Here is a 21073-nt window from a genome sequence, read left to right on the forward strand (position 1 = left end):
GGCAGGATCAGGTTCAGTTGTGATGCATAGGTTGGAGCCTTCAGGAGTTGGGAGGGAGGTGGGGGGTGGGGAGTTTAATAGCAAAATCTGCTGGAGGTATACGAATTCCAAGGATTCCAGGGATGAGGGGCTTTAGTTACGTGGATAGACTGGAGAAGCTGGGGTTGTTCTCCTTGGAACAGAGAAGGTTGTGAGGAGATTTGCTAGAAGTATTCAAAATCATGAAGGGTCTAGACAGAGTAGATAGAGAGAAACTGTTCCCATTGGCGGAAGGGTCAAGAACCAGAGGACGTAGGTTTAAGGTGATTGGCAAAAGAACCAAAGGTGACATGAGGAAAAACCTTTTTACACAATGAGCGGTTAGGATCTGGAATGCACTGCCCGAGGGGGTGGTGGAGGCAGATTCAATCATGGCCTTCAAAAGGGAACTGGATAAGTACTTGAAAGGAAAAAATTTGCAGGGCTATGGGGATGGGGCGGGGGAGTGGGACTAGCTGGATTGCTCTTGCGTAGAGCTGGCGTGGATTCGACGGGCCGAATGGCCTCCTTCCGTGCTGTAACTTTTCTGTGATTCTCTGAAATGTTGAAACGCAGCTGTCTGCTCGAGTGATGGCGATACGAGAGGCAGGTGAGCTGGGAGTAAGCCCTGTAAGCTGTCTTTTCCTTGGCCTGTAGCCAAAAGCAGGTCCTTGCAATTAAACTGTCTTTGCAAATGAGTTCTGGCAGCTGCTATTATAATGTGTGATGCAAAATCATCTTGTGTTCAAGCCCTAAAGGTAGGGCCCCAGCTTTAGTCTGCTGACTAACCGAAAGCCTGTAGGCAGATCACTGTTTCCCGTTGCCGTGGTGACGGATGGGAGGCCTTTGGTTCCTTTCTTGCCTGATGGCAAGACGTCATCATTCAAAAATGTCCCCCATCCATTGCTGTTAATCCCATGGCACCTGGGGCCTTCTTGGTATTCTTTATCAGGCCAAAAAAACTGTCCTGCATTTGGTAAGAGGCTCACAATCTCCCACCCTTCCCACCTGAGGATTGTGATCTCGCACATGTATGGACTCTGCCATAGTTGCAGGGTGAGGGACCAATGGAGAGATTGGAGAAGCTGGGATTGTTCTCCTTGGAGGAGAAGAGGATAATGGGAGATTTAACAGAGGTGTTCAAAATTATGAGGGGTTTTGATTTGAGTAAATAAGGAGAAACTGTTTCCACTGGCAGTGGGGATGGTAACCAGAGGACACAGATTTAAGATAATTGGCAAAAGAGCCAGAGGGGAGATGAGGAGAATTTTTTACGCAGCGAGTTGTTATGATCTGGAATTCACTGCCTGAAAGGGTGGTGGAAGCAGATTCAACAGTAACTTTCAAAAAGGAATTGGATAAATACTTTTTTAAAAGGAAACATTTTTAGGGCTATGGAGAGAAAAAAGCAGGGGAGTGGGACTAACTGGATAGCTCTTTCAAAGACCTGGAACAGGCATGATGGGCCGAATGGCCTCCTTCTGTGCTGTAAGAGTCTATGATTTTACGTATCCATATTTTGGGAGATAGTTTCCATATTTGCACAGTGCTTGCAAGAGCATACACTGGATAGACCAGTCTTGAAGGATGCAAACCACTTAGGGAGAACTCTCCATTAGTGCCCTACTTAAATCCAGGCCTATACCAACAAATAATATAAACAGGGCCCCCATAGCCAGTCTCTCAACTCATTAATTTCCAACTCATGGATTGTAGGATAAGTTTGGGGGGGTTACAGGTGGAACCTGCAGAGAAGGACAGGCAAAGACCAGCTGGTCCATCGAGCTGGTCCAATACTGACATAAGAAATAGGAGCAGGAGTAGGCCATATGGCCATTTGAGCCTGCTTCGCCATTCAATAAAATCAATGGCTGATCTTCAATCTCAACTCCACTTTCCTGCCTGATTCTCATATCCCTTGATTCCCCTAGAGTCCAAAAATCTACATCTCAGCCTTGAATAAACTCAACAACTGAGCATCCACAGCCCTCTGGGGTAGAAAATTCCAAAGATTCACAACTGTCTGAGTGAAGAAATTCCTCATCATCTCAGTCTTTAAATGGCTGACCCCTTATCCTGCGACTATGCCCTCTAGTTCTAGACTCTCCAGCCAGGGGAAACAACCTCTCAGCATCTACCCTGTCAAGCCCCCTCAGAATCTTATATGTTTCAATGAGATCACCTCTCATTCTGCTAAATTCCAGAGAGTATAGGCCCATTCTACTCCACTTCTCCCCTAGGACAATCTCTCATCCCAGGAATCAATCTATTGAACCTTCGTTGCACCGCCTCTAAGGCAAGTATATGCTTCCTTAGATAAGGAGATCAGAATTGTACATGGTATTCCAAGTGAGGTTTCACCAAAGCCCTGTACAATTGTAGGAAGACTTCCTTATTCTTGTACTCCAACCCCCTTGCAATAAAGGCCAACATGCCATTTGCTTTCCTAATTGCCTGTTGTACCTGCATGCTAACCTTTTGTGTTTCTTGTACCCAGGACACCCAAGTCTCTCTCGGCACCAACATTTAATAGATTCTCACCATTTTCTGTTTAATATATTCTGTTTTCCATTCTTCCTACTGTCTTGATGTAACTTCTGCACATTGTCACATCCCTCGGCCGTTTCCAACCCACTGCCCCCACCCGCCCACCAGTCACACAATTTCCTGGGAGAGCCGGAAAAAAACGTAAGCCAGTTTAGGAAAAAAACTCTGGGAAATTCCTGCCCAACCCCCGATGGCAATCAGACAAGTTCAAGGAGACCACAGGGACCGGGTGACACATTCCCCAATGACCCACCTACTTTCTATATGCAGTTACGTTGGCCGCGCTCAGGAACTCATCCATCTTCCTTTTGAATGTTTGCAGTGAATCAGCACTCGTTGCATATACCGGCAACTTCTTGTACAGGTTGTCAACTCGCTGCGAAAAGTACCTCCTAGCATCTAATCTAGTTCTGTGCTTACACAACTTACACTTGTATCCTTTGGTCCTCCTTAATATATCCAGCTAAAATAGGGTATCCATTTGGACAGAGTCTAATGCTTTCATTTTTTTAATCAAACTTCAATCAAATCTTCTCGGTCTATACTTTTCTAGAGTGACAAGCTCCATCTCTCTCAGCCTAACTTGGTAACTGAGGCCCTTAAACTAGATATCAATCTAGTTGCCCTCCTCGGAACCTTGTCCAAGGCCTCCATATTCTCCTGTCATGTAAGGTGACCAAAACTGGACACCGTATTCTAGATGAGGCCTGCCCAAGGCCTGATACAGAGAAAGAATAGTACATCGAAACTACAGCACAGAAACTGGCCATTTGGCTCAATTGGTCTATGCTGGGTTATGCTCCACACCAGCCTCCTCCCTTCCTAGTATTTCTTGTTTTATGTTTAATTGTCCTGGCAATACAACAAAACACCCTATTTTCTTTTGTAATATAACATTGCGGCACTGGTCACGGATCTCCACCGTCTCGTGCAGCATAACATCTAAGTCCGTCTCCTGACCAGCGGCTGAGACGCATACAGATATGGTGGGCTATGAAGATCTTACTTGCAAGTGGAATAAAATGGCGGTTCTGACCTCTTGAGGTCAATGGAAATAAAAATCGGGAGAGATGTAGAACAGGCTGCCGATTCGCTATCGCCCGTTTTGCACTATTGCACAAAATCAAAATTGCCCCCACTCCGTGCTTTCTCCATCTCTATCTTCACCTTGTGCATTGCAGTGGGGAAGCGCCAAGAATGGGGACCAGCTACTTTCCCACTGTGTGGGTCAATCAGAGGGGCCTGGGTATCTGGGGATGCCTCGCTGGGTCATGTCTTTCCTCACGGCCGGTTTCAGAGTTGAGTTACATTGACAGAGGCTTGTAAGCAGGCTTTTCTATTGCTCTCTAATTATAGTTGGTGTGTAATTCAGAGAGAGAATAACTTTTATGTAAGAGACATAATCCATACAAAACGTTAAACGTAATGAAACTTTTGTGTGGAAATCATATCAACTGGATTGATATTCTAAAAATCCTAACCGGTGTGGTCAATGATCAGGGTTAGTCCCAAGAACTTTTACAGTTTTGATTGTTTTTGTCGCATTTTTCTTCCCATCTGTGACTTTGTGTGAAATGGATCCAATTCTCTATTTCAGGGACTTTCTTCCCCGTGGATCTGGGATTGTCACCAGGCGACCTCTCGTTCTGCAGCTGATTAACTCTCCGACAGGTATGGAGTGAAGAGAGATGAGTATTGCATCCCATGTGAAGTAGTTTCTCCCTTTTGTCTCATTGCCTGTGTTGCATTCCTATGCCCCCACTGTTGTTCTGAAACTGTCCACTAACACCTGCACACACTGCGAGGCTCCCTCTGGTTTCACTGATTTAATCTCTCTGCAGGGTGGTCCTTGCTAAGTGACCACTGTGGTAAACCGGAGACTGTAATATCAAAGCATGAGGAGAATTGATTCAATCCCATGTCCCACCATTCTATGGGACATCCCATTGCTGTGACTACATCACCATACCTTACATCCTATGTGCTACATTAGACCATAAGAAGATAGGAGTAGGCCATTTGGCCCTTCGAGCCTGCTCCGCCATTTAGTGAGATCATGGCTGATCTGATTTTTACCTCAACTCCACTTTCCCGCCCTTTCCCCATATCCTTTGACTCCCTTGCTGATCAAAATTTGTCTAACTCAGCCTTGAATGTATTCAATGACTCAGCCTCTACAGCTTTTGGGGTAAAGAATTCCAAAGATTCACGACCCTCTGGGAGAAGAAATTCCTTCTCATTTCCGTCTTAAATGGGCGACCCCTTATTCTGAGACTATGCCCCCTAGTTTTAGATTCCCCCATGAGGGGTAACATCCTCTCAGCATCTATCGAGTCCGCTCAGAATCTTGTGTGTTTCAATAAGATCTCCTCTCATTCTTCTAAACTCCAATGAGTATAGACCCAACCTGTTCAATCTTTCCTCATAAGACAACCCTTCCATATAGAGGGTGTTAAAATACCCTCTTCTTGGGACTCCTCCCAGTGCCATTTACAGGGTGGCACGAGCAGGTCACCCGAGCAGGTCATCGTTCCAGCCCGAGGATGGTATGCCGCATGGACAAACCTAAAGTGGCCAATGTATTAAAGCTCTGCTGATCGTTCAATTCATGAATGTCCCCACTGTTTAAACCACCCACGTATCAATCGGGCAAATAGCGCTAACCAATTTCCATTACCGTTATAACAAAAAGCAAAATACTGCGGATGCCGGAAATCTGAAATAAAAAAAGGAGAATGCTGGAAACACTCAGCAGGTCAGTCAGCATCTGTGGAGAGAGACACAGAGTTAACGTTTTAGGCCAATGACCTTTGCCAGAACTGGAAGAGATGAATAGCTTTTAAGCAAGTGCAGCCAGGTAAAAGGGGGGGGCAGGGAATGTACAAAAGGGAGACTTTTTTGTGTTGAGCGTACCAGCTGTTTCAGGCAGAAACAGATGTTCAGTGGGTAGTCGCACCTCATTAAGGTGTAGTTCTAAGTAAATTACATGACAGTAACCCGACGGAGCAGTTCAGGTGCAGCTAATCCAACCCAGCTTTTTATAATAGACAATTTTTATCTTTGGTATTTGTTGGTCATCTGCTCCCGCCCGTGAGTGAAGTCCAAGTTCCTCTGGTGTTACTGTCCCTGATGTTCTTATGCAAGGATCAGTGCTTGGGCCTCAGCTGTTTACAATCTATAATCAATGACTTAGATGAGGGGACCAAGTGTAATGTACCCAAGTTTGCTGATGATACAAAGCTAGGTGGGAAAGTGAGGAGGACACAGAGGCTGCAAAGAAATATAGACAAGTCACATGAGTGGGTGAGAAGGTTGCAGATGGAGTATAATGTGGGGAAATGTGAAATTATCCACTTTGGCAGGAAGAATAGAAAAGCAGAATATTTTTTAAAAGTGGGAGACTAAGAGATTTTGGTAGTCAGAGAGATTTGGGTGTCTTTGTACATGAATCACAGAAAGTTAACATGCAGGTACAGCAAGCAATTAGGAATGCAAATGGTGTTTTAGCCTTTATTGCAAGGGGATTGGAGTATAAGGGTAAGGAGGTCTTGCTGCAATTATATAGGGCTCTGATGAGACCACATCTGGAATACTATATACAGTTTTGGTCTCCTTACCTAAGGAAGGATATACTTGCCTTAGAGGGGGTGCAACGAAAGTTCACTAGACTGATTCCTGGGATGAGAGGGTTGTCCTATGAGGAGAGATTGAGTAAAATAGGCCTATATATTCTGGAGTTCAGAAGAATGAGAGGTGATCTCATTGAAACGTAGAAAATTCTTAGAGGGCTTGACAGGGTAAATGCTGAGAGGCTGTTTCCCCGGCTAAAGTGTCTAGAACTAGAGGTCATAGTCTCAAGATAAGGGGTCGGCCATTTAGGACCATTTCTCCATTCAGGAGAAAAAATTTCTTCAGAGGGTTGTGAATCTTTGGAATTCTCTACCCCAGAGGGCTGTGGATACTCAGTCGTTGGAGTATATTCAAGAATTAGATCAATAGATTTTTGGACTCTAAGGAATATGGGGATAGTGCAGGAAAGTGGAGTTGAGGTCGAAGATCAGCCATGATCTTATTGAATGGCGGAGCAGGCTCGAGGGGCCGTGTGGCCTACTCCTGCTCCTATTTCTTATGTTCTTATGCAATCATTGTGAGAGGAGAAAGCTACAGCACACAAGCAATGCAGATTAAATCAGAGAGTGCCTTTTCTACGCAAAGTACCAATGCCAATAGTTCTCCTGAAGGAATTTTTAAAATCCTTTCCAAGGTTGCCATACCTTGTGGTCATGTAAATCGTCCAACACGTATAGCGAGCAAATCTCATTAGCGCCAATGCGCCCCCTATAACCGTTGGGCACTGTACCGTGTCGCAGACACCGGAGATTTGCCAAGTCGATCCGCGGTCAGTGTGAGGTAGCTGGTGTCAGTCAATAGGAGTGCTATAATTGGTCTCTGCATTCCTGGACTAAGGGTGGGGGGAGGATCTCAGGTGGTGTTTCTGCTCCTGTTCTCTATGCAGTGAATCTGGAAAAGTGTGTGGATGTGGATGTGAGGTCTTTAACATCATTAAAGCATTTTGTAGGCTACGTAGAACAAACTATTTCCACTAGTGGGGAGTTCACAACAACGGAGCATAACCTTTAAATTAGAGCTAGGCCATTCAGGGGTGATGTCAGGGAGCACTTCTTCACAAAAAGGGTAGTGGAAATCTGGAACTCTCGTCCCCCAAAAAGCTGAGATTGATAGGTTTTTGTTAGGCAAGGGTTACGGAACCAAGTCGACTTAGATGGAGTTAAGATACAGATAAGCCATCATCTAATTGAATGACGGAACAGGCTCAAGGGGCCGAATGGCCTGCTCCTGTTCCTATAAAACAATTTTTATCCAATTAAACTAGACTTTGGAAGCACTCAAGGCCTTTACTCATGAACTCCGGAACCCTGACTGCATCGATGTAACAGTCAGAACAGACATGGGCTCCACACACACTTCTGGTGGGGTGAAAGTCTTTTGGTCTTCAAAGGGTTAAGGGGAATGGCTGATTGTAGTGATTGATTCTCTGTGGAGCCTCAGCATGGTGAGATGTTGCTCCTTCTATATCCTGTCGTGTGTACGTGTCTGTTTATTGCATTCACAGCTTGAACAAAAAGCCAATGCACAATTCCTTAAAGAGCCGCGGAGCCAACAGGAACTCTTAATAAGCAGTTCTGCAGCAAATTAAACTTTTCGTAGTTGTAAGTGCAGTTTTATTATAAAAAGGTCCTTTTTTGTATTGATTTTGGCACAGATCATCTACACTAAGCTCCCATTCTTATGTTGGAAGCCATATTGGAAAACTACAGGCCAGATGCAGAACAAAGCTCCCTCTACTGGGCCCCAACAATACGTCTTAACCTCTGCCTCGCAAGGGCAAATCCCCCCACTTCATGTAATATTTCCATTTCCCACACTAGCCAATTTTGCTTCTCTCTCTATGTCAGATCGCCAATTTAGTGCTGAACTCTGACTGACTGGTTTGGCACTCCCTTAATTTCATATTCACGTGTAAAGATTATTATTACTAATATTGAGCTGCAGAATTTCCCCATGCCCATTCAGTGTTGACTGCAAAGCTGTGATAAAACTGCCTGCACAGCAGAAACACTAGCCGTTGAGACACACAACAGAGAGGCCTTTTCCAGTGTGAAGACACTATCCTTTTGTGCCTTGCAGTGCTGAGGAGAACTGAGCACTCTATCTCCCAGAACAGCTGTGCTGTAGGCCTTTTAACTTGGGCCTCTGGAAGACTCCTTCCTGAACACTCTCTACCATTTTATTCTGCTGCTGATTGACCCATTTCCCAGGATGCTTTGGGGATTGTGTTGTCCACCAGATGGTGCGCCTCTTTCTGTTTATTGATTTGAGATAACTAAGGCTATACTCTGTCCAGAAGAAAGCAGTGATTTTTCTTCTCCTGAATGGAAAGACACCTGGAGAGGATGGTACAAGTACTGTAGTTGATTCTATTTCCAGACCAATATTATGTCTTCCATGAGTCCTTTATATAATTGTGCCTAGCTGACTTTTTTTTTTAAGCACCAGCTAGGGTTTCAGCTACACAGGACTGGAGTCTACTGGCAAGATCATTTCTTTTCAGCTCTCCCTGGTGGGTAAACATTTCTACTGACCAGAAAGATCCCAGGTTTGATCCTTGCTGAAGTAGCTGATCTCAGTTGGGGTGGTAGTTAGTGAGCTGTATTATGTCTCGGCACCTGTGGGAATGGGAAAGACATTCTGCCAGGATCCCTGCTCTTGATTGCTGTCCAATAACCTATAAAAAGTAGGACTTGGATTTATATTGCGCCTTTCATGATCTCCGGGTGCCCCAAAGCGCTTTACAGTCAATGAAGTACTTTTGAAGTGTAGTCACTGTTGTAATTTAGGGAAATGCGGCAGCCAATTTGTGCGCAGCAAGCTCCCACAAATAACGATGAAATCGATGACCAGCTCGTCTGTTTTAGGTGTTGGTTGAGGGATAAATGTTGGCCAGGATACCGGGAAGCACTCCCCTGCTCTATTTCGAATAGTGCCATGGGATCTTTTAAGTCCATCCAAGAGGGCAGGTGGGGCCTCGGTTTAACGTCTCATCCGAAACACGGCATTTCTGACAGCGTAGCACTCCCTCAGTACTGCACTGTAGTGTCAGCCTGGATTATGTGCTCAGGACCATGGAGTGGGACTTGTACTCACAGCCTTCTGATCCAGAAGTGAGAGTGCCTCCTCACTGTGTGGCTGTGGCCACAGTGTAAGCTGTGGCTCAAAGACCAAATGGATAACCTTTCCAGGTTTCTATTACTGCTCTTGAAATGTGGGGAAGCTGCACAAATTGGGAGTGGCAAGTAAGTATCCATCACTTATTTTTTTTCCCTTTCCTTCCCATCACCTCCATTTGCTACTGTTCCTGTTCCAACTGTGGCAAAATGGCTAAGACCTACAATATAGGGAGAAGGCAGTTAAGGAAGAGAAAACCTCATTTGAGTTGCATAAAATATGAATTAGTATGGTTAGAGCAAATCAGGATATAACGTCAAATTAAGTTGGGCACTTAGGACCATGGGACATAAATATAATTGAGCGAGAAATAGTTTTAAAACCTATACTGCGGAGAACCTCTTTCTTTACTCAAGGCCAAGTGAAAGGAGAGCGATGGTGGTTGGGGTGTAGTAGATATCAGTTTGGCTCAGGTGTTAGTACTCCTTTCCCCTGGATCAGAAGGCTGTGGGTTCGAGCTGCACCACAGGATGAGAGAATGTAATCTAAGCTGATGCTCCTGTGGGAGTGCTGCATTCTTAGAGGGGCTGCCTTTCAGATGAGACATTAAACAAAGACCCCATCTGCTTGTTCTGGTGGATGTTAAGGACTCTGTGGTACTGTTTGAAGAGCCAATGCTCTGGTTCAATGAACTGGTCACTTGCCTCGTTTCCGATTGTGGGGCCTTGCTGTGTGTAAAATGGCTGCTGCGTTTGCCAGCAAAACGCAGTGACTGCACTTCGAAATATTTCATTGCATCCTGTGTTTGTTTTTCCCTGAGATGCAATGAGTTGCTATGCAGATACAATTTCTTCCTTTAACAGAGTCACAAATGTTTTGGACATTCAGGGTGAGGCTGAATGGGAGAGTTGGGTTACAAGATGAATGGGCAGAGTGGCCTTTTCTCATTCTTGACATCTCCTATGGGACCTCGGAGTGGGAAGTTAAGCCGTGTTTTATCCCTAGACTCAGTACGTTGGGGCCCAGCTGTTCACTGCGACACCTCTGCTTGTGTTTCAAGTTGTTTTATTATTTTTTTTCACGGTCTGCCTTCAGGGCTTTAAAGTTGGCCCTGTGCACTGGGCCCTAATTACACAAATCCATTAGTCACGTTTTCTGTTTTTTTTCCCTGAAGTCTGGTATTACTTGTCGCGTTCCACATCACTGGAACCACAAGCTGCCCAAGCTCCCCCCTGCCCCCTGGCCTTGTGCCTGCTCCTCTAAACTTTCAGCAGCAACCCTGCCAGCTGCTAGAGTTCGGAGCAGTCGTGCGTTACACACTAACCTGAGAGTGGGCGGGCTTCAGGGTGAACCATGAATCACTGGATGGATTACGGACATGAAGAATTTTTTTCCTTCCCGGTTTTCCTGCCCTGAAGGTGTTGACTCTTGCTCGAGTGCAGTTCCCATTACCTTACCAGACTCCAGACACTATGTTTGTGCTCTGATTTATTTATATTCCCACTCCCTCCCTGTGCTTAATGCCTTCCCGTGGCAGTGAGACTGAAATCAGGAACTCGGTATACAGAGAATTGTGAGTGTGAACCTGTCCTGGCAAACACACACGTCCTTTTTTTGTTACGTTAAGAGAGTGTTGCCTTTCACCCTCTCAATGTCTTGTGCCTTTTGCTTTTTTTTTAATCCGTTCATGGGATGTGTGCGTGCTGCTGGTGAGGCCAGCATTTATTGCCCATCCCTAATTGCCCTTGAGAAGGTGGCGGTGAGCCGCCTTCTTGAACCGCTGCAGTCCGTGTGGTGAAGGTTCTCCCACAGTGCTGTTAGGAAGGGAGTTCCAGGATTTTGACCCAGCGACGATGAAGGAACGGCGACATATTTCCAAGTCGGGATGGTGTGTGACTTGGAGGGGAACGTGCAGGTGGTGTTGTTCCCATGTGCTTGCTGCCCTTGTCCTTCTAGGTGGTAGAGGTCGCGGGTTTCGGAGGTGCTGTCGAATCTGGACCCTTTTCTGTTACCATGGAAACATTTACATCAAATGATTAGACCAGCATTATTTTCTCATTTGTGAAAAAAAGAGGCCTTTAAATAGAATTACATAGAATGTACAGCAGAGAAACAGGCCATTCGGCCCAACAGGTCTATGCCGGTGTTTAAGCTCCACACGAGCCTCCTCCCTCCCTACTTCATCTACCCCTATCAGTATATCCTTCTATTCCCTTCTCCCTCATGTGTTTATCTAGGTTCTGCTTAAATACATCTATACTATTCGCCTCAACTACTCCATGTGGTAGTGAGTTCCACTCTCTGAGTAAAGAAGTTCCTCCTGAATTCCTTATTGGATTTATTAGTGACTATCTTATATTTATGGCCCCTAGTTCTGGTCTCCCCTGCAAGTGGAAACATCTTCTCTACGTCTACTCTATCAAACCCCTTCATAATCTTAAAGACCTCTATCAGGTCACCCCTCAGTCTTAAAATCCCATGCTGTTGTTTTTATATATTGAATCATATAGCTTTCAAGTCAATTGTGAGCTTTGCCGTGTGTGATGCAGTGGACTTGGAGAACTAACCTGCAAAACTGGAGCTGAGAACTAAAGCAACAGCAATCCTCCACCCTCTCTCTGATCGATCAGGAGACATGCGAGGTGTAGGCTTAAAGAAGGCCAGGCTTGAGACGCAAGGCTGTAATTGGGTTTGGATGTCTCTGCAAACTGTGAGAGTTTATCTATTTGAAAGGGATGCTTGCAGCATAAACATTCTGATTCTGCATTGTTTCTGATTTATGTGGGAGCCAAAGCACAATGGACAGGATTAAGCCCATCACCTTCTGCCTATTTGCTTATAATTTTTCATAAATGCACGCTCAAATGAAAACCGTACTGATTTTAAGATCGGGTTTGAATGAAGAAAGCCCTTCAGTCCATTTTGATCTCATCCTTCTGTCTTCCCCATTACAGAATCTGGTTGTTTCTTAAATGAGCCTGGCCTCAACCACTCTTCCTCGTAAACTGTTCCTGTTGTTGAACTCCCTTCTGTTGAACTTCCTCCACGTGGCATCTGCCCTAAATTTGCCGTTTGCAGCCCTTGCAAGGGGACCCTTGCTCCGTTTCTCCTGGTATTTCCAAAAGTATTGTTCGTGCTTGTTTGTGCGTGTGGTGTAAGAGGGACTATAACTGCGTGGAGAGATGCTTTGTTGATGGACAGGTAACGGAGTAAAGGCAAGTTGGTGTTGCTCTGATTGGAGAAAGGTTGGAAGAGGTGTACCCCAGGGGTCAGTGCTGGATCCACTTTTGTCCATGGTGTATATAGATGATTTAAACATGGGTATAGGGAGCACAATCTTGAAATTTGCTGATGGCACAAGAGGAGAGGGTTTGGCAAACAACAAGGATTGTAAATGAGTTTAGGAAGACATGAGCTAGTGGTGTGGGCAGACAGGTGGCAGATACAATTTAACAGCAACAACTCGTATTTATATAGAACCTTTTTAATGTAGTAAAACGTCCCAAGGCGCTTCACAGGAGTGTAATCGGACAAAAATTGACACTGAGCCAAAGAAGGTGGCATTAGGACAGGTGACCAAAAGCTTGGCCAAAGAGGTAGGTTTTAAAGGCTTAAATCTGAGGTAATGCACTTTGGGGGGGAAAATAAAACAACAAATGGAAGTGTAAACTCAATGGAAAGATACTGAAAGGAGTAGATGAGTAGAGAGACCTGGAGGCGAGGGTGTCAAAAATATAATTCCCTAAAAGTAGAAAAACCCATTTAAAAAAAAAAATCCAACAGTATTTTGTATTTTATAAAGAGGGACACAGAGTACAAGAATAAAGAAATAATACATTTGTACAAAACATTGGTTAGGTGCCAATTACAGTAAAAGCGCTCTCCAGTTCACTATTTTCCGCCCATTTATTTTAATACGCAGAAAAGCACAGTCTGGGGAGCAGTGATGTGGAAAGTCTTGTCCATAATTCATCAGTGACTGAGCTGTGAGTCAGTTATGACTGGAAACCAAGAGCAGGATATAGTTCCAGGATAAATTCTAGGAATTAAGGATGTACAAAAATTGGGGCATCGTTGCTTGGTTGCAATTTTTTTTTCAAATGAGGACATGTTACCCTCTCTAGTCTTTTCACTGACCCCTGCTTTTCTCCCATTGTGGCTTCCACAAGGCCAAGAAGCCTGACTCCCATTTCCATAGCAACTCGTGCTACACCTTCAGATGTGGAAGGGTTGGGCCCATTATCACTGTATCTGACCCAGGGTAGCTGCACCAACAGCAGCACAGGACCAAGTCTTTCTGATTCTTGAGTTCAGTACTTCACTTACAAATTGGAGTAGAAGCTGCTCTCTTAAACTCGGGAGAACATGCTGGTGTTTAGATTCTTGTTGCACAGCTCTTATAGCCCAAACCCACTGACTTGCATTCTATTTATATCACACAGAATTTACAGCATAGAAATAGGCCATTCGGCCCAACTGGTCCATGCCGGTGTTTATGCTGCACACGAAGCTCCTCCCACTCTACTTTATCTAACCCTATCAGCATAACCTTCTATTGCTTTCTCTCTCATGTGTTTATCCAGCTTCCCCTTAAATACATCTATGCTATTTGCCTCAACTACTCCTTGTGGTAGCGAGTTCCACATTCTCACCACTCTCTGGGCAAAGAAGTTTCACCTGAATTCCCTATTGGATTTATTGGTGACTATTTTATATTTATGGCCTCTACTTTTGGACTATCTCACAAATGGAAACATCTTCTCTACGTCTACCCTTTCATAATCTTAAAGACCTCAATCAGCCCACTCCCCACCCCCTGCCTTTTCTAGAGAAAAAGAGCCCCTGCCTGTTCAGTTTTTCCTGATATATCATGTGTAAAATTACGTAAAAATATCATTAGATTTTTATATGATGTAGGATTTTGTTCAAACCGTAAGAGCGGATGGCTCAGCTGATTTAGACAGGGTAAAGCTAAGCCATATTGTCCCATGGCGGACCCATGTGGATTCCTGCCTGGATGGCAGTACGAGCTCTACCATTGTCCTCAGCACTCCTGGCTTAGAGTGGAAAATCGGCCAGGGTGCCTTCAAGCGCTGCACAGGAACCCCTGTTGGAAAGTGCGCAGGCAAAGGGTGAGGACAGCATCAGCAACAACAACATCATCAACGTGCATTTATATAGCGCCTTTTTACATAGTAAAACGTTGCTTCATGCTTGGTTGTGAGGCTGGCCTCACCCTGCCCCCAATTGTCGAATACCCTGCTGACGCTCACTGCATGAAGAATGGGCATTGGGAAAGGATGTGGAGGCCTGTGTGGGTTTGTGGGCCTCTGCCTCAGCAAGGAATTAAGCACTTTTGGGAGGGAGTGGGAGGGGGGGGTGGTGGGGGGAGTGGGAGTTGCAAGATTAGTGGGGAAAGTTTCGGTGAAACGAAAAGGAAACACCAGATCTTCTGGCTAAGACTGTTCTGTCTCTTTTTTTTCGGTTCGTATCTTATGCTTTATTTTGTTCTGTCCATCTGTTAGAATATGCAGAGTTTTTACATTGCAAAGGGAAGAAGTTCACAGACTTTGACGAAGTGCGCCAGGAAATCGAGCAGGAGACCGACCGGGTGACAGGCAGCAACAAGGGGATCTCGTCTATCCCAATCAATTTGCGAGTCTATTCGCCAAATGGTAGGTGTAGTGATGCAGAAGGAATGATCTCCTGCTGTGGAGATCGTGAGATTAAAAGGTAAACCTGTTTCCAGAAGGCTTAAACAAGGAAGGTGTGTTTTACCGAGATGCCACACAATCCGAGATGTTTTAAAGGTGCCCCCATGGCTCAGTTGTTAAATGCACCACACTCAGTGTGATATTGGGGGGAGGGGGGGGTGTTGGGGGAGTGAGATTAATTGGATAGCTCTTTCAAAGAGCCGGCACAGGCACGATGGGCCGAATGGCCTCCTTCTGTGCTGTAAGATTCTATGACTCTGTGATAATCTAGTGGATCCCTGTGCCGTTGCTTATGGTAAATGGGATAATGCGTTTATTTTATAATGACAGGAGTTTGATACCATATTACACACCATGTAGTATTCTGTTGCTAAGGGCTTGTGTGTAATGTGAGTGACCTTCAAGGCCACAGGATCTAATTGCTGTAACAGCCTGAGGTCAGTTAGAGGTGAATTGTCTTTTAGGGACATCCTGAGGTCAGTTAGAGAATGTTTCTGTTGCGATGCAAGTTTTGACATGATTGGCTTTCTTCGTCTTTTTTTTTTCCAAACACAGAAATTTACACGTGTGACAAAATGTGACATCTGAAATGTGACGGACTCATCTCAAAACTTGGATAAAATTTATTCATCTATTTTTCAACACTGCAGAGCTGATCTTTATTTCCTGAAATCATTTCTAACCAAGCTTCATGCGTCTAAGTGGGGAAATAGCGAAGAGAGTTAGTTATGGTGTTAAATTTAATTGGTGCAATCTCGTCTAACGTTTTGTTATCTTTCTCTTAATGTTTTAACCAAAGCATAAATGGGCCACGTTGCAGCCAGGCTTATCAAGTTTCAGCTAAATCACTTGAGTAGAATGCTAGCAAAATTCTAAAAATCAAGACATCATAAAGATACAAACTAAGCCAAGTTGTCTGCTCTCTCTACAGTCCTTAACTTGACGTTGATTGACCTCCCGGGAATGACCAAGATTGCAGTAGGTGACCAGCCTGTGGACATCGAGTTCCAGATCAGAGAAATGCTTATGCAGTTCGTCACCAAGGAAAACTGTCTGGTCTTAGCAGTGTCCCCCGCCAACACTGACCTGGCTAACTCCGATGCCCTGAAAATAGCCAAAGAAGTCGACCCTCAAGGTACTCGCCATCTTTTTGTTACAACCCTTTTCTGTTCAGAAATTAGCTCTGCAAAATTTGTTGTACTCCTCCATTCCCACTCGTTGGGCCTGGACACAGTCCTCACCTTTGATACATCTGCAAGATGTGCGGGTAGATGGCTCCTGCATGTATTTGGGGGAATGTTTTTTTTAGTATAGCTGCAGTCTTGAGTTGCATGCAGTCCTGGATTCAGGGATGGCTCCATTCACGATTTTTTGGAGATGATTCCATTTCACGTTTTTGTTTGGAGATTATTCATTTCATGTATTTGGGAAATTATTCCAGTTCACGTTTTTGTGAGATTATTCCATTTCACGTTAAGACTTACCTTCGGTCTGTGTTTTTGGACATGGCTCCGTGCTTGATTTTTGGATTAGCTCCAGTCCGTGTTTTTTGCGATGCATCCCTTGGCTTTGTGGACGTATTTATTCCAGATTATGGGACTGAGAGGAAGGAGTACAGAGTGTGGTGTGTGAGCGAGGAACAGATGGTTGCAGGAGATGGCCTAATGAACAGCGCACCCAACACATATGAGCTGTTTCATAAATGCGTGTTGCAGTTTGTGTCACTGGATTCACTGATTGCAAATTAGTAATTGGGCAGTTTTCTTTTCTTGTTTGCCAAAAGCAACTTCAGAAATAAGTTGGCTTTACTGCATTCGCTGGTTCTAAGTTGTCTGTAGATTTATGGTGTTATAGGAATCACAGTGGCACAAAATTGGGCAAATCACTGAAATAAGCAGCCTTAGTTGGTATTGGAATATTGTTAACTACACATCATCTGCAATTTATCACTGAAAAAAATGGAATAATTTATCTTTGAGCGTTTGTGGTGGAAATTGAGTTTTTTTTTTCTCCCTACTGTTGGGCACAGTTGGCATCATGCAATGCCAGGTGGATATACCCTAGGTTAGATTCAGGGTAAGGCTCCCTCTACTCTGCTGCCTACAGTGCGTCTGAACTGTGACCCCAGAGGAGCATCCTCGGGTGACAATTCCACTTCCACATCAGCTCTACGTTTGCCCTCTGGGTGAAGTACACAATGTGATGCCCAAACTGTGGGCAGTTTTTGTGCTGCAGGATGGCACATGTACACAAGCAGTAGAATAGATCTAAACATTTAAGAAAGAAGCAACATTGGAATAAATTTGTGTTGTAGCAGGCGCAGTTCTTGATGTGCTCCTGACATGCCAGCTCCAGGGCAGAGATTTCAGAGCAGGCTCGTCCAAGGACTGAGTCTGTCCAAGTGATGAGACAGTTCCTCCTCCTGTTTTCTCGAGTTCTCTCCTGCCGGGGGCACAGATCCACAGTAACACTCCGCTAGCTCACACTTCCTGGATGGACCTCGACTGTGTGAGTGTCGACTGACCATTTAATCATGGAGGGACATCATAGCTGATCCCAACCCTGCCCTCGCCCATTGTCCAGACCTTCCATGAGGGATTGCTGGATAGTGACAAGGAATGGGAGTGCTGGCTGATATTTTTCCCTTGGCAACGAGGCCAATTGTAGCACCTCTGCTGCTGCCGTAGAACGTTGCCCCTTTAAGATATGGTTTGGTGAAGTGTTATGAAATAAAATGTCCCAAATGTACACTTTCAACCAGCTAGTAGCTAAGATGCACCTTAAATATATTTGCATTGATGTGTTAATCTTTGCGTCACACGGGGATGCAGTCAAATGGATCCAGTGCTATCCTTGATGAGATTGGGGCCCATATCGGGTGTATTTCTTTGAGATTTTTCTAAGTCACCCTGCATCACTTGCTTTCCCAGCCCAGAAAACAGGCCGGAGACCACCTTTTTGAGGCCTTTGTAAGTGTCAGTCCATAACGTGGCCACTTGGAGGTGGACAGGAGTAGCTAATAATTTCCCTCCTCCTTCCCACCATGAAAGTACCTGGCCCTCGAGTGCCACCTCCCCGTGATGGTGCGACGGAAGTAAGGGCCTGTGCACGTGGTGAGGGGGTGGGTGGGGTTACTCTACGGGGCCACGTCCTGTGGTTCCACCTGCCTGGGATGTGCTTTCTGACTGAAAACTGTTCTTTCTACTCCAGGCTTGCGTACAATCGGAGTCATCACAAAGCTGGACCTGATGGACGAAGGAACAGACGCTCGTGAAATCTTGGAAAACAAGCTGTTACCCCTTAGACGAGGTGAATGCTACGAGAATTTATTTTGTTTTAAATCTCCACCCCGCCCTTCCCCCCCCCCCAATTTTGTGTTCTGATTTGAGTGCTTGCAGAAATGTATTAAACCTGTGCGAGAGAACAACTATGCTGTTTGCTCTCTCTGCTCGTCTTGGTCCTTCCATTTTTCTCTTTACTGTTCCTCCTTTGTTCTTTCTAACTCTCTTTGTCTCACTGGGTCTGTCTCACTGTCTGTGTGTGTCTCTCTCACACCTGCCTCTATATCTATCTATTTATCCCACTCCCGGCTGGCTTGCTCTGTTCTCTCTCTCTCTTTTCTCAAGTTAGAGCACATGACACAATGAGACCTAAAGGAATTGGGGGGGTGCAGGGCAGGAATTACCAAATGAAAAATTGTTGATTGTAATCCAACACTACTGAGTATTTTTCTCTTGCCTGAATTAATCCCTCCAGTCTCTGTCTCTGTCAGATGCTTCAGCATCTTTAGGCCCAAGTTAGCTGTAAATTGTGTTTTAACACAACATATGACGCATCTGCCAAAATTACCCAAGCTTGCTGGAGCAGCCTCTCATTAAAAACAATTTGCAGTCCTATTTGCAATTTCTAACTTGTCATAATCAAATGCAGCAAATACACATCATATGTCAGCGTTTATGCTCAGAGGACTGTAGAAATGTAAACATGTCAGAAATGGCAAGACTTGGTCGGCATTATTCACTGAAGTGAAAACCGAAAGTTAGAATTTATACAGCAGGTCTGCTGGTGTGTCGTGTAGAGACACTTCTTGAGGGCCCCCACTTTTTGTTGAGCGCAGCAATCCTGAGCATGGTCCTTGCTCCATGGGTTCATTAAACACATCTCTGCGTTGAGAGTTCCTTCAATCTTTTCCTTCCGATTTCAAACATGGCACCTGGTGAAGTCGCAAAGTGGAGGCTAGACATTTCCCCGGGGGAACGGGCTGAGATAAAAACACTGGACATGTGGTGGTGGAGAGGGAGTGTAGCTGAATCACATCCTACTGGCCAAACTCTACAGCCTTCGGGCTGGGAATGGGAGGCCAGGAGACCAAAGTATAGCAGGTCCGCCAAAACATCAGCATTGGTTCTAGATTACCCTCTGGTAATGGTGCAATGCCTTGGCACACCATTGTACCAAATTATAAAATGGATTCAGGTCTGTGGCTCTTCCTCAAACACTGGGTTGCTAATTTCTATGCTGCTGTGGAGCAAAAGCCATTCTCCAGAAAGTAAGGAAATATCTGTGAGAAAGCCATCCTTGATCTGCTCTCATGCCCTGTTTAGCAGCCACTTACAGAGACTCATTGGCAGAAGTTCATCCGTCTCCTCTGGTCACGGACTATAATTGATTCAGGAAGACGGTTGTTGTATCTTCCCCTGGAGAAGAACTCACAAGCTGATTAACAGTCTGTGATGTGAACAATCCTCCCATGGCCATGATCAGCCGATAAGGTGGTTAGCCCTATACTTTGGGAGGGCTCCCACAACCCATACCATGGTGGGGGGTTGGGGCCACGCACACACACACACACACACACACACCAGATGTGAGTATTCCACTGGAAGTCAACCCAGAATTCAGAGTTGGAGTTTTGGTCTCCACTCGCCAGGACTGTCGAGAGTGAGTTTTGAACCCTGTATCTTGTGACTCTGAGGCAGGAACATTACCACTAAACTAAAGGCTCGCTCTACGAAAGGAAGACAGCAGAAAGCAAGTAGGGACGAGACTGGCCTGGCCTTGACTTCCTGCCCTCCTGTCCATTTTTAGGTTACATCGGTGTCGTGAACAGAAGTCAGAAGGACATCGATGGGAGAAAGGACATACAAGCGGCCCTGGCTGCTGAGAGAAAATTCTTCCTTTCGCACCCAGCTTACCGGCACATGGCTGATCGCATGGGGACACCTTACCTGCAGAAGGTCCTCAACCAGGTAATGCCAGCCTCATTTACTTGACAACTCCAGAGGCCCATGCAGAGTCAGCCTGCTGTGCCCTCTTGGTGGGCACAGGGGAGTGTAGGGGGTTGCCAACCCTCCAGGATTATCCTGGAGTCTCCAGCAATTAAAAATTGATCTCATGGACACTGCTGCAAGCAACCCTGGAGAAAAATAATAAGTGGCATTATAAAAAATTGTTTTCTTTCAATTTCTTTGTACACTTTAATTTAAAAGTTATGAAAATATTGTAAATGGGAGAGGCAGTTTAACTGGCCGGGGATTGGAGGCTGGAGGAGATATGATGAACCCTCCAGGAATACGTCTAACCAGTGTTGGCAACTGTAGTGTGGGACCTAATTTTGAATAAAATCAGTAGATAATGTCAGACTGGGCTGCCACAGGCGTTAGCACAAATCCTGTTAGGCCTGTTCTCAATGTTGGTTGGTACCCATTATTTCCCTTATCGCTCTCCCTTTTAACAGCAATTGACAAACCATATCAGGGACACACTGCCCGCCCTCCGCAACAAGCTACAAAGCCAGCTGCTCTCCATTGAGAAAGAGGTGGATGAATACAAGAACTTCCGACCTGATGATCCATCCAGGAAAACCAAAGCCTTGCTCCAGTGAGTACTGCTCACATAATGCATCGTTGCCAATGCTGGAGATTCATTCATAGAAGATTTTTTTTTGAATGTCCTTTTTTAAATCATCCTCACGTTCAAATCCTTCCACGGCCTCGCCCCCTCCCTATCTCTGTAACCTCTTCCAGCCCTGCAACCCTCCAAGATCT

The 21073-nt window shown here is 45.1% G+C and overlaps 1 protein-coding gene across 1 annotated transcript in view; it reads left to right on the plus strand.

Moving 5' to 3' along the window:
- Window positions 1–21073, plus strand: part of LOC137300648 (dynamin-1) — a 185596-nt gene that overhangs the window by 53837 nt on the left and 110686 nt on the right. Inside the window, exons 2-7 of the mRNA XM_067969871.1 lie at window positions 4163–4236; window positions 14838–14987; window positions 15958–16161; window positions 18237–18335; window positions 20115–20275; window positions 20764–20906. Coding sequence (XP_067825972.1) covers window positions 4163–4236; window positions 14838–14987; window positions 15958–16161; window positions 18237–18335; window positions 20115–20275; window positions 20764–20906 — 831 coding nt within the window. The remainder of the gene's footprint in view (window positions 1–4162; window positions 4237–14837; window positions 14988–15957; window positions 16162–18236; window positions 18336–20114; window positions 20276–20763; window positions 20907–21073) is intronic.

The sequence above is a fragment of the Heptranchias perlo genome, chromosome 31 (genome assembly GCF_035084215.1).
Source record: "Heptranchias perlo isolate sHepPer1 chromosome 31, sHepPer1.hap1, whole genome shotgun sequence".
Taxonomy (NCBI): Eukaryota; Metazoa; Chordata; class Chondrichthyes; order Hexanchiformes; family Hexanchidae; genus Heptranchias; species Heptranchias perlo.